General features: G+C 46.1%; 2 protein-coding genes across 4 annotated transcripts; one reads left to right on the forward strand and one right to left on the reverse strand.

The window, feature by feature from the left end:
• Positions 1-554: 554 nt before the first annotated feature.
• mest (mesoderm specific transcript) lies at positions 555-5081 on the forward strand. Of its 3 annotated transcripts, none has more exons than XM_086202065.1 (12): positions 555-1013; positions 2048-2235; positions 2469-2548; positions 2633-2710; positions 2802-2938; positions 3044-3102; positions 3222-3262; positions 3361-3431; positions 3500-3601; positions 3678-3754; positions 4014-4077; positions 4402-5077. In XM_086202065.1, the coding sequence occupies exons 2-12, from the start codon at positions 2082-2084 to the stop codon at positions 4517-4519; spliced, it is 981 nt and encodes a 326-aa protein (XP_086058191.1). In that variant the 5' UTR covers positions 555-1013; positions 2048-2081; the 3' UTR covers positions 4520-5077. The 3 variants fall into 3 exon arrangements, with proteins under 3 accessions (XP_086058191.1, XP_086058192.1, XP_086058190.1); XM_086202066.1 differs by having other exon boundaries at positions 969-1107; positions 4402-5081; XM_086202064.1 differs by lacking the exon at positions 555-1013 and adding an exon at positions 1125-1956 and having other exon boundaries at positions 4402-5081.
• On the reverse strand, positions 4911-12179 carry copg2 (COPI coat complex subunit gamma 2). The gene is made up of 24 exons (XM_086202062.1): positions 12034-12179; positions 11389-11441; positions 11205-11285; positions 11039-11110; positions 10868-10947; positions 10712-10787; positions 10198-10290; positions 10034-10120; positions 9785-9942; positions 9568-9701; positions 9347-9414; positions 9049-9237; positions 8707-8802; positions 7988-8231; positions 7819-7894; positions 7335-7438; positions 7121-7246; positions 6926-6994; positions 6591-6772; positions 6331-6460; positions 6150-6247; positions 5917-6055; positions 5648-5746; positions 4911-5298 (listed from the first exon to the last, which is right to left on the reverse strand). Exons 1-24 carry the CDS (start codon positions 12068-12070, stop codon positions 5168-5170), a joined length of 2622 nt encoding a protein of 873 aa, XP_086058188.1. The 5' UTR covers positions 12071-12179; the 3' UTR covers positions 4911-5167.
• Positions 12180-12331: the final 152 nt, after the last annotated feature.

Genomic DNA, 12331 nt, shown 5'->3' on the forward strand with positions numbered 1-12331 from the left:
GGAAAAGTGTGCTTTTAAAAATATCCCGAGACAGGTGAGGATTAGATGGACACAAGGAACGGCTTTCTTTTGCCTGAGTTTTATTAAATTCAAACATGAAATAAGAGGCATAAATACACCTTAGTAATCTTTTTTTTTTTTTTTTTTGCTACGTGAAAATTGGGGCTGGCCTCACAGCAAGAAGGTTTCGGGTTTGAGTCCCGGCTCGGGCGTGGGATCTCTCTGTGTGGAGTCTCCATGTTCTCCCCGTGCCTGCGTGGGTTCTCTCTGGTACTCCAGCTTCCTCCCTCAGTCCAAAGACATCAAGAGGGGACGAGGCTGATTGATACTCTAAATTGACCGTAGGTGTGACTGTGAGTGTGAATGGTTGTTAGTCTCTGTATGTTGGCCCTGCGATGGACTGGCGACCTGTCCAGGGTGAACCCCGCCTGTCGTCCGTAGATGCTGGGATAGGCTCCAGCCCCCCCGCGACCCTAACTAGTAAGGAATAAGCGGAAGATGACGATGACGTGAAAATTGGTAATTACTAGTTAATTGTTTTCCTGGCAAAGTGAGTTTCCCCGTTTTCTTCCTTAAAAGTGCTACTACGATTCCACACCAGGAGAGGGCAATGTACTTCAGGAAAGGGTTCTTCTTTAGGACCTTTAAACCTGGAAATGTATCAAAGATTTTACAATAACAGGAGTACCCACTTCGTTCGATTGTCGTGACAGATGAGAATTTACGACAGCTGACGTCTTAAGCGTAAAGTACTTTCAGCAAGGGAGAGACCGAGAGAGAGACTGAGACAGAGAGACAGAGACAGAGAGACAGAGACAGAGAGAGACAGAGAGAGATAGAGAGACAGAGGGAGAATAAATAATCAAACTCGGGAGTCATAAGCGGAGCAGAGTGAGACGTCTGTCCGTGTCCTCGTCTCTCCGCGAAGCGCCGCTACTGGTTCCGCCACAGAGGAATTTCTCTCGCAGGGATGGAACCCGGTCGAAGGTCTACGCTTGACAGGTCACATTTCTGTAAGTACTTTAGTCTACAGGAGCACCAAGAACCCTGAAGTTACACGGAGAATGCGGTTTGTTTTTAGCTTGACAAAGCTAACTTTAGCCCTCGGTGAGTGCCCGTTTACAGCCGCCTCTCTCAACTCGGGTCATTCAAAACAGTCCACAATAGAGCTGAGGAGGGGAGGTCCGGCCCCTCGGAACCGGGGTTCATCATTGTTCTTCAAAAGACTCCAGCAAATGAGTCTGTTGCCATTTGGAAGCCCGCGGTGGAATTTATACTCAGGCTTGTAATGCAGAAATGAATTAATCACGAGTCACCCGGTCACATGACCAAGACTCTATTAAGGTATAAAAATGAAAAGAAAAAAAAATCCTTATAATATTCAGAAAAAGAGCCGCGTCTTATTTACCCAGGCTAGGAATAAAATATAAAAGTAATAGAAAAAAATAATTGTTTTGTTGTAAAAAAAAAAAAAGTAAAAATTTGAATTATAGGTATTAAATTATCGAAAGGTAATAAAAAGGGACTTGTGCTTCATTTCCGGATACTGATTTGAATTCCTTTGGTCACGTGACATGGACACCCGGGGGAGAATAGACGCTGAATTTTGCAGTATAGAATAAAAACTGGATTTTGCGCTGAAATATTAATGAAGAATATTATGAAATAAAAAGAGGTGTGTAGATTTTATAGTCTCGAATTAATAATTGAGGCTGACATGGAAACAACTGGGGAAACATGCATTTTCACGTGCATATAAAATATTAATATGACATACACCATGCACAGGTGCTGATAGAGTCCTGAGGTCACATGACATGGAGGTGATTAAAGAACAGAACGATGCACTTTGAAATGTGAGCAAATATAATGAATGTTGCACCGAAATATCTCCATAAAATACCTATGGCAAAGAGAGTGGAGTCACATGACCTCTCCTCATGACCGTACTGATAGGTGATATTGTGTTTCATTCAAAACATTCATGCATTACCCAGGAAAACATTCACTACACTGTCCCTGGTCTTGTGCTGCTGCCGTCCCTCAGAGGCGGGAGTGTGACCGCCGCCGCTGAGCTGAAGATGAAGGAGTGGTGGATCCACGTGGGGCTCATCTGCATCCCGCTGGTCGCCGTCTACCTGCACATCCCACCGCCTCAGCTCTCACCTGCCCTGCAGAAGTGGCACAACACCGGGCAGCTCTTCCATTTCAGAGGCAGGGGGATCTTCTACAGAGGTGTGGGGTCTCAGTCACAGCCGGAGCGTTAAACTTCCTCCATCAGAGGCGCCAGAACGAGACGAGTTAGACGAGTAAAAATCAAAATGATAAAAGAAAAATGCAAAAATTTGCTTTAAGAGGTGATAATAGGTCCGATTATGCTCACAGCTTGTTTGTGCTGCCCCCAAGTGGCCAAAATTATTTACTACTAGCCTTGTGATCATCAGTGCTGCCCTTTTTCCTCATGCCAGACTCACATGGTGCTTTGGGGAGCTCCGATGTCGTCATACTGCTCCACGGCTTCCCTACTTCCAGCTACGACTGGAGCAAGGTACCCACCGCACGCGCTCAGTAGCTTACCAAGGAAGCTGGGAAATGTAGTCTTTAAAAAAAAAAAGTTTGTTTTTCCTCACAGATCTGGGAGCCGCTGACCCAGCGCTTCAACCGTGTCATAGCATTGGACTTCCTGGGTTTCGGCTTTAGTGACAAACCTGTAAATGAAATTACAGCTTTACTCTTAAAATTGCTCTTTAAAAACTTTCAGACTAATTCAAACTTACGTTGAATTATCTCTGAACCCCCAGCGACCCCACAGGTACTCCATCTTTGAGCAGGCTAGTGTGGTGGAAGCTCTTGTTGCCCACTTGGGTCTAACCAACCAGCGGGTCAATCTGGTGTCTCACGACTACGGCGACACTGTGGCCCTGGAGCTGCTCTACAGGTGTGTGTGTGTGTGTGTGTGTGTGTGTGTGTGTGTGTGTTGTCAATCACCTAAAGCCAAATATTAAACCATCATTCCCTCTTTATGTGTACTTTTGTTCTTTAGGAGTGACCAGAATCGCACAGGTCACCTGACCTTCAACAGCCTGTGTCTTTCTAACGGAGGTACGGTGTCATCTGTTTTCTGGGGGTCACATTGCAGGTAGCAGTGTTTCCATGACAACAGGGAGGAAATAGATTCTTACCAAGGTCTCAGAAGGTTCTGAATACTTTGTTTCTAACAGGAATATTCCCTGAAACACACTACCCTCGCCTGCTGCAGACAGTGAGTCACTCGTTTTCGGCTCGTGTATGATGATGTCATCGCATCCGACGCTGATGAGAGACGTTGAGGTTAAGATGCTTTTTTGTTGTTTCCAAAAGCTCCTGAAGGACTCCAGTTTCCTGGCTCCACTTCTGACACGTCTCACCAACTATATGATCTTCCAGAGAGGGTAAAGAGAGCGGAAAGACCCAAACATGATTTCTAGTAGTTTTCTCAGTGTTGCTCTTAATTTTGCAGGATCGGGGAAGTTTTTGGTCCGTACACGCAGCCCAGCGATCCTGAATTCTGGGACATGTGGACTGCTTTACGTTACAATGATGGCAACCTCGTTTTAGACAGGTTTGTGTTCAAATAGCTTTAACCATCTTCACCACTCCTCCCAGCTTCTGATGGTTTTGTTTCTTTTCCTCCATAGTATTCTCCAGTACATCAACCAGAGGCTGAAACACAGAGAGCGATGGGTGGGCGCGCTCACCTCCACCTTGATCCCTCGTGAGTGCGGGACCCCCAGCAGACTTGCTTAGACCCCTCACTTCCTTACGTTGTAGCCAGACACCTGCTGGTGCTAAGCTGCTTAGCATGCAAGTCCGTCTGTGGCTCAGATGAGGCTCTGCAAAGTGTGTGTGTGTGTGTGTGGGGGGGGGGGGGGGGGGGTGTGGGGTGGCTATGAGGGTCAAGATATTAAATACAGCACAAGGCAGTGAGTAGGTCTTGAAAGTGTCCCTCACTCCTCTATCTCTCCTTGTCTCAGTGCACATGATCTACGGACCTCTGGACCCAGTGAACCCTCATCCACAGTTCATCCGTCTTTACCAGTGAGTCGTGCCCCCCCCCCCTCCCATGCTCCTGGCAGATTGTCTTCATGCTCATGCACTGAATGTAAAGTTGCAAGGGATTTTTTTTTTGCTCTGGTTCGTGATTGTATAGCTATTTAGGGGGTGGTAGACTCAGTTTCGAGTTCCTCAGGAACCTAAAACCAGGTCTAACATCAGCTGCTCAGATCAACTGGCTTTTCTAGCTCCGATATTGTAGATTCAATCATAAAATAACTCCTCCTCCATTGTGGTGGTTGCCACAGTGACAAGTCCTGATCTATAAGAGAGACTGACCAAACTAAGGCATTTCCTTGTTCCCTGCAGGCAGCTGGTCAGGAGGTCGACCGTCAGCGTTCTGGACGAACACATCAGTCACTACCCTCAGCTGGAGGATCCCACCGGCTTCCTCAACGCGTACTTCAACTTTATTCACTCGTTCTAAAAGGACGAAATGGAACATTAAGAACCCATTGAAGTTATAAAAGTGTTGCAAAGAAAAAAACAAATCATGAAGTTACCAAAGTTAGAAATGTCTTCATGTGGATGAGTCTGTTTGAGCGGCAACACTGCTGAGTCAGCTGGACTCTGGATGATGGCGAAGGTTCATCCTGAAGACCTCTGTGTGTGTGTGTGTGTGTGTGTGTGTTTGTTTGTCAAATGAATAATGTGTGTTGGACAGTTTGATTTTCTCCATTTCTGTTCTAAAAGGAATCTGCAATCAACTGCATGAAAGACTTTTGATATGATTTTCTACATTTCTCAAGATGTCAACGGAAAAAACACTTTTCTTCAAATAAAAACTAGTTTTGTAAAGAAAGTTTTTCCAAACACGATCCTGGCGCACAGATAGAATTTATTATAGATTAGACAAATGCAAGAATGTTTTTTCTTACAGTACAGAACATGAAGACAAAATAAAGAAACACCGTGGATAGATTTTAGAATTTACTCCTGAAAGTAAAAGGTGCTGGATGATGTCGCCGTGACAACCACACCCGCGTCGAACGTACAGTTGTAGGGTTGTTGATAAGAAAGAGGCCGTGAATGAAAGATGGCGTTAGCAGTGGCAGGTGGCTGCACCGTGCACCCTTTAGCCCACTGACGCTAGGATAACATCAACAACCGTCTCCACACTGCTGCGGACCGTCACTTGCATGGTGACACCGTCGGCCATTGCCAGGCGAGCGCGGACCAGCGTATCGTGACCCCCCCGAAACACACCTGCGAGGTGAAGGACAGCAGTCAATCAAACTATAACCACAGAAGAAGAAAATGTGCACATATGCAGAAGCTGACACACCCCCCCCCCAAACCTGAGGACAAAATAGTTGATCGATTGCTCTTGAATATCGGATCGATTGCTCTTCCCTAATATTGTGAAATTACACTGATTTGGTCCATTTGGGTCAAATTAAATACAAAAAAATACAACCAACCCATCGCTGGAACTACTCTACTAGTTCTGACACTTGTACTAGAGGAAGTATTTACTTTTACACGGGCTGAATTTCAAGTGTTAACACTTTTAGGAACTTTTTTGTCACGTTTCACAGTGACAGCCAACGCTCACCAGCGAGGAAGAGGACGTGCGAGTTCTTGTTTTCGGGAACTTTGTCGGAGCGTTCGCATGGCTGCATTCCCAGGAAACTGACGATGTTACTCACCGCCTCTGTAGGAGGAGGCCACACAACAGTCATTTAACACCGGCAGTTATCACTTCAACACACTGATATAATGTGGAAAAACTCCACAAGGAAGTTGTTTGAACAAACATGCTGCTGAAAATGTATCACAATTGGAACCTAATATTTGAATTTTAGAGAAAGTGACTGTACGTACCATCTAAAGTCCGAACAGACGCCAAAGCGAAGGTTTCCTCCTTCTCGAATTCATCTCCCACTTCTTCCCAGGCTGCTCCGAAGTTTGGTTTCAGAACCTTCTGGATGTGATCTGCGACTGTCACTTCAAGGTCCTCCAGCTTTGGAGGGCAGAAGACAAGAAGTGAATCAGACGCTAAATTAAAATCCGCCGGCGCTCAATCTTGTTCGGATCATTTGTGGATTTTTACGTACCACATATTCATCGTCGTATCCGTCGTCGTCAGGCTCCCCCGTGTTGGGGTCACAGTCTCTGACCAGGTACTTCATCGTACAACTGAATGTGCAAGACACTGTGGACAGATGAGACACACAAATGTTAAAAAGCTCCTCCCCGGTTTGACAGTCCCGGCCCGGACAGGTCCACTTGTCCTACCGGCGGTGGGGTCATCAGCAGGCAGCCGGACCAGCGTGTAGCAGGAGCCTGGCTGGTTGTAGGGGAGGCTGACGGCGAGGATGTAGTGGATCACCTCGTAGGCTTCTGACGGCTCCATCTGCACCACCACCTGGAACAAAGGACCACATATCACAATCTCAGCAGATGAACTCCTGGCACGTATGGAGAAAGGCTTGGATTACCTCCCTCTAACCGCGCCTGTCCCTAGAAATAAAACCTCTAAGTGAATGCATGTGCACCTTCTGCAGGAGCTGGTCGTTCAGCGTGTTGGTGCAATCAAACTGGAACACCATGTGTCTGGCGAAGGTGTGTTTGATGCATCGCACCACATATTCCGTCTCAGCTTCTGTCAGCTGCACCGGCTCAGAGGACTTGAAGAGAGGGCCGAGCCCCTGGAACTCTGGGATGGAAGCCAGTTGTTCTGTCAAGACGATGGAAAGCAGAGGCGCAGTGAGAAAAAAAGACCAGGAACCACATCTCAATTTCAGTACTTCTTTGTAGAAGTAATAGTAGTAAAAGCAGTAGTTTGAAAGTATTGCAGTTAACCCTCGAAGTTTCCAGAGGAAAGTCTCACCCTGGTAAATGTCCTGGCGTGACGGGGCCAACTTTTCTGGCAGCTTGCTGGTAGCAACAGGAGCGATTTCTGAGAAAAGAAGGATGACGTTAACATGAATGACGCTTTTGAGAAACTCCAGAACGATTTACTTGTAAAATAAAATGAAAAAAAGAAACCCGAGTATGGCTTAGCAGCTGCTACACTGATTTCTACCTGTTTTCTGTTCTGTGATGGGTGTGGTGGCGAGGGGAACCGTCTTCATGTCGAAAGGTTTCTCCGAGGGTTCCAGGGTGTACTGGTGGAGGGATTTCTCCAGGCCGGGAATGGAGACAGAAAGACCTGAGAGGAACACGGCGGTAGATGTAGAACCTCCAGACGTAGATGCGCAAGTGTCGGACTACTGAACACAGACGGGCGTTTGTCTCACCGTTGAAGATGTAGGCAGCATTGAGGGCTTTCTGTTTCTGCTGCAGCACGTTCATGTAGAAAGTAGCTCTGTCGCGAACTTCGTCATCACTGTCCATCATACACCTTTGAACACACACACACACACACACACACACACACACACACACACACACACACACACACACGAAGTGTTAATTAAAGAAGATCAGAACGAGAGTGCAGAGTACTTTCACATTTAAAGAATTAATCCATGGAGTGCTTTGTGACATCACTGATCACAACTGTTTTTGTAGTCAAAAGTAGCGTGAAGAATTACTGACAAAATCGTGATGTCACCAACTGGACCAAAGGCGCACTGGTTCTGTTTTAGCATCTAAAATCCGTCATGATGTGATCTTGCTTTTTAAGAGCCTCCAGCAAGCATTAGTCAGTCAAGCCCAAATTAAGTTAAAGAAAATAAAATAATGACTTTACTGACTTAAACATCAAAAAGGGAAGATTACCTCTGCATGAGAACCAGAACACTAGGCAGCAGGTCATCGTTCTGAGCTCCAAATTTAGCTAAAGCGCTCACCGCAGCTGAGGATGGAGGGACACAGGCCTTTAGCTTGTGATGAAGAAGTGAAAATGCTCACTTATATTAAACAGGACAAGATGTGGCGTCCGCTTTACCTGCACGGACCGCCTCGCTCTCCAGCACCACGCGGTTGAAGATGAAGCGGATGTACTTGGAGGGCTGGGGGGTGCGCGGACCCTCTTTACCCAGCAGGTGCAGGATCTTCGTGGCGAGGACCGTGTGCTCGCAGTCCTCGATGAACTCGCACAGGTGGGCCAGACCCGTCTCTTTGCTCTCGGGGTTCTCCTCGATGATGCTGATGATGCAATCCACGATGGCCCGTTTGTACTCGAATCCACCCTGCAGGGTCACATGACGAGAGCTCAGAAACCAACTACTACTACTCTACATTCACTGATGAGGAGTATTAGTGACCTTTACACTCTTAGAAATACTGCTACTAGAGAGCATTTCCTGAGCTTACTGGACTCCACTGATCTTTTATGAGTTTCATTTGTTTGGAAATGATAACATGATCATATTTTAACATGATCTGTTGCCTTGTGTGAAGTTTCCAACAGTTCTCTAGTCTTTTATTATTTACAACTGTTTTTCCCCTTTTTACTGTTTTTGTACTAAACGATTATTTTCTCATTTTTAATAGAATCTACATAAACATACAAGCTGTGCTAAGGCGTCTGACATGCAGCTTAAGAGCAGCAGCACTAGGTATTGTGGTATTTATCTTAGCTGGTATAGCACCAGATACTCTCCTAGAACGGTATTTGTACTACAGTGTGTTTGCGTGGAAGTGGGATGGGGGGGATCAGCTTACGTCATCTCGCAGCATGTTGGACAAGAAGTTCATCATGACGCTGTGTTTCCTGGGATACTTCTGACACAGAGCGCTGATGGCCTGCACCACCACCACCTGGACAGAACCAACACACACACACACGCCAGATGTCAGTCAGCCTTATACAGCAGGAATAACAGGTTTTTGAAAAGGGTGCAGAGCTGTGAATCTCATCTGACTACCAGCTTCTGTTGTAGCTCGTCATCAAGTTTCCCTCCCGCTTTTAGAACGAGCTCCAGTGGTTTAAACGTCTTCCTCAAGCGACTGAGAATCTCACTGATCAGCATCTTAGACACACTTCTAAGTCAGAACTAAACCAACCTTGAACTCATCTGAGATCTCGGATACAAACGAGGAGATCTGCTTCATGAGGCGGTCCACGCTGCTCTCGCTGCCGGTTTTGAGCAGAGTGGTGATGGCCAGTGTGGCGATGCTGCGGTTGGAGTCGGTGATCAGGTTCTCCAGGTCGAGGTTGCACGCAGTAACGGCAGAGGGATGCTTCATGGCCACCTGGTGGACACAACAGGGGTTTAGCGTGTCATTGAATCCAGTTGAAATGAATCTGTTTGGACATGTGTGACATTTCTGTATCAGTGATTCCAGGAGGGTGAAGCTGCACCTTGTTGAGGGTCCTGACTGCAGCGTATCGCAACGCAGCTTTGGGAGAACTGCAGAAGAGCTGCAGCACTGCAGGACGACACGAATAAAAAGGCTAATAAGCAGGTCACATAACGAAGAAATTAAAATCAAGCATGGTGTCTTTTTGTTGCAACTGATGTGTATTTAACTTTAAAAAACAAAAACAGAATACAGGAAGAGAAACTGAGATAAAACACCAACCGGACACAGCGGGTGCCAGCTCCCTGGCAGTGCAGTTGGGCATGTGGACGATGGCGGATGCCGCCTCGTACACCACCATCTCGTTCTTGTTCCTCAAGCAGCTCTCAATAAAGTCAAACAAGGGGCTGTCGTGACTGTGAGGACAAGACAAGAGTTGGCACCGTGTACCCACATTGTTGTTCTCAAAGAAAAGGAGCGTCGCTCGCGGTCTTCTCACCCTCCCTCAGTCTCGTCCAGCAGTTTACTGGCGATGCGGATGAGCATGCAGTATGCAAACGGAGATTTGAGACCAGACTTGGTGAACTTGTTGAGCATCTTGGTCACAGCCAGACGGTCGTTCTTCCTGAGGTGGTACAGCAGGCCGAGGGCATGGTACTGGAGGGCACAGCAATCCAACACGCTAACAATGCTCCTATTCTAATAATGAGGATAAATGATTGGAAATGACACGTTGGCTGCTGCTCACCTGAACCATGATGTTGTCACTCGAAGCGGCCTCCTGTGCTTCATTGACCCACCGCTTCACCACGTCGTAGCTCATCTTCACCATGTGCTGAGAACACACACGACCTTCGTTAACTACCTTTTTAGATTGAAGAGTGGAGCTTTAACAACTGTGTCACGTCTTACCAGTGAGGATACCAGAGCTGAACTGGACACACTGGGAACCTTGTCAACGATAGCCTGCTTCATGTATCTCTCAATAGCCTGCAGCATGGTGGTCTGTGTCCAACCCAAAGAAGCAAACAGAAACGTGAAGCGATGTGTGCCTCTCAGTGACACTGACAACCAAAACATTTTCAGAACATCCTCGAGTCCCAGTTAAAGAAGTTGCCGCTGCAAGACGTGAGAGTTAAGTGACCCCTGCAACATCACCACGCAACATCCTCTGCCATTGTGGACTGACAAACTTAAAACTGGACGGAGCAAAAACGCTGTCAACTTCTCAAAGAACTGAATGACTCGCAGCTTTTTTTTGGTCATCTCACATCATTCTGTAATTGACATTATCAGTCCAAAATGGTGGCAGCATGCTGGCGCTGAGGAGGCATGTAAACACAGTTCAACATAAGAACATGCAAAGTTTGTTTTTTTGCCAGCACTTTAATGAAAGCGACAGGGTGAAGAAGGAAGAAGCACTCACATCTGTAATCCTGCAGAGGGCTCTGATAGCAGGTCCTCGGTACACGTCTTCCTTCCCAGTCATGTCTTTGGTCAGACTGAACAGCAACACATACGTAGAAAATGAGACATTTTCCCCCCCCTCTAAAACATATAGGAAATGTATGATTGTACCGACCTGCTGGTGACAATGATGACATCCTCAGAGATGTTGGCCATCTCTTTGATAGTCAGGTAGCACATCCTTCTCAGGGTTTGCTAAAACATAATTCAAATGTATGTCACAATAGTAACATAACACATATACTTGAATTTGTATTCAGCTTTTAGGAGATGACTATAGTCTTACATCATTGGACTGGAAGAGCCTGGTCATCGCAAAGAATGCCTCTGTGGCCTCAGTGGTCCCAAAATGCTCCCCCTGAATGGGTAAATGCCAGACATGTGAAATAAAGGTACCATGTTCATGTGGGAACCAAAGATATATATAAAAAAACAAAACAAATATCTTTCACCTGGTTGAGGAGGTAGATAATCTTGGTGAGAATGTGGAGGCATCGCCTCGGGTTGATGGGGGTCTCATTGAAAATCCGTGCCTATGACAGTAAAAGCGACTCTTGAACAAGTTTTAGGGTTTAAGGGTCTTTTTTCTTCCCCCTTTGTCTCAAATGTATAAATTAAGACAGGAGCAAACTTTACCTCCTGCAAAACTGCGCTCTTCTCCAGGTGCTGGAAAGGGTTTGAGCCACTCCCTACACGTCACAAGAGCAAACTCAGACATTTGTGCAATTCAAACACTTGCCCTAGTCTGCAAACCTGGATTCAAACCAACTTGCAGATCAATATAAATTGGAGTAAATTGCACATTTAAACTTGCAAGCACACCTCAGGGTCATAATCACTTCTATCAGCCAGACGTATCGTCGAGGGTGGACAGAGACTTAACTCTCCATCGAATGAAAACACCGAATATTCATCGACCTCGGAGCTTATAGTCAAAAGAAACACGTACATACACGGAGAAAACCAATAACAAGCACAAGCATAACATTCAATTGACACTCCACAGCTAAGTCGGCTAAGATAACCCTGTAATTCCCGGACCGCTTTTAATCAATAAATGACGTTAAAAACCAACAGCTAACCTATTAACTACATTACGACTCAAGCTAGTAACTACCGTAGCGTATACTCACTCACAGGTAAGTACCATTTCACCTGACATATAGCTTTAACTTTAGCTACTGAGCTAACAAGCTAACAGCTACGATGCCGCCGGGCAAAAGGCAGTAATTTGTTGTCCAGACGCGGTCATTATTTACAACAATAACACCACAAACTCACCCGACTCCTCGTCTTTCTTGTCAAACTTTTTAATCATTTTGAAAAGATGGAGTTTGCAGATTCGGGTAACGATGCTCTCTGCCTCGGTAAGGAGAGACGCTACTTCCACGTAGCCAAAAGGAACCGCGCACTTCCTGTCCACGTCCTCCACGTCGACGGAATGTACGTCAATCAGTTTTTCAGTAAAGAATTAAGAAAAAACCGGCAGGGGGCGCTGCGGACGCCCAATTTAGAGAGCTAAGACGAATTGATTCACCAGCGTTTTATGGGAACATATTTCACATATTTCTACTGAAAT

The sequence above is a fragment of the Aulostomus chinensis genome, chromosome 4 (assembly GCF_037954235.1).
Source record: "Aulostomus chinensis isolate RoL2024-O1b breed Wild chromosome 4, RoL_Achi_v1.0, whole genome shotgun sequence".
Lineage (NCBI taxonomy): Eukaryota > Metazoa > Chordata > Actinopteri > Syngnathiformes > Aulostomidae > Aulostomus > Aulostomus chinensis.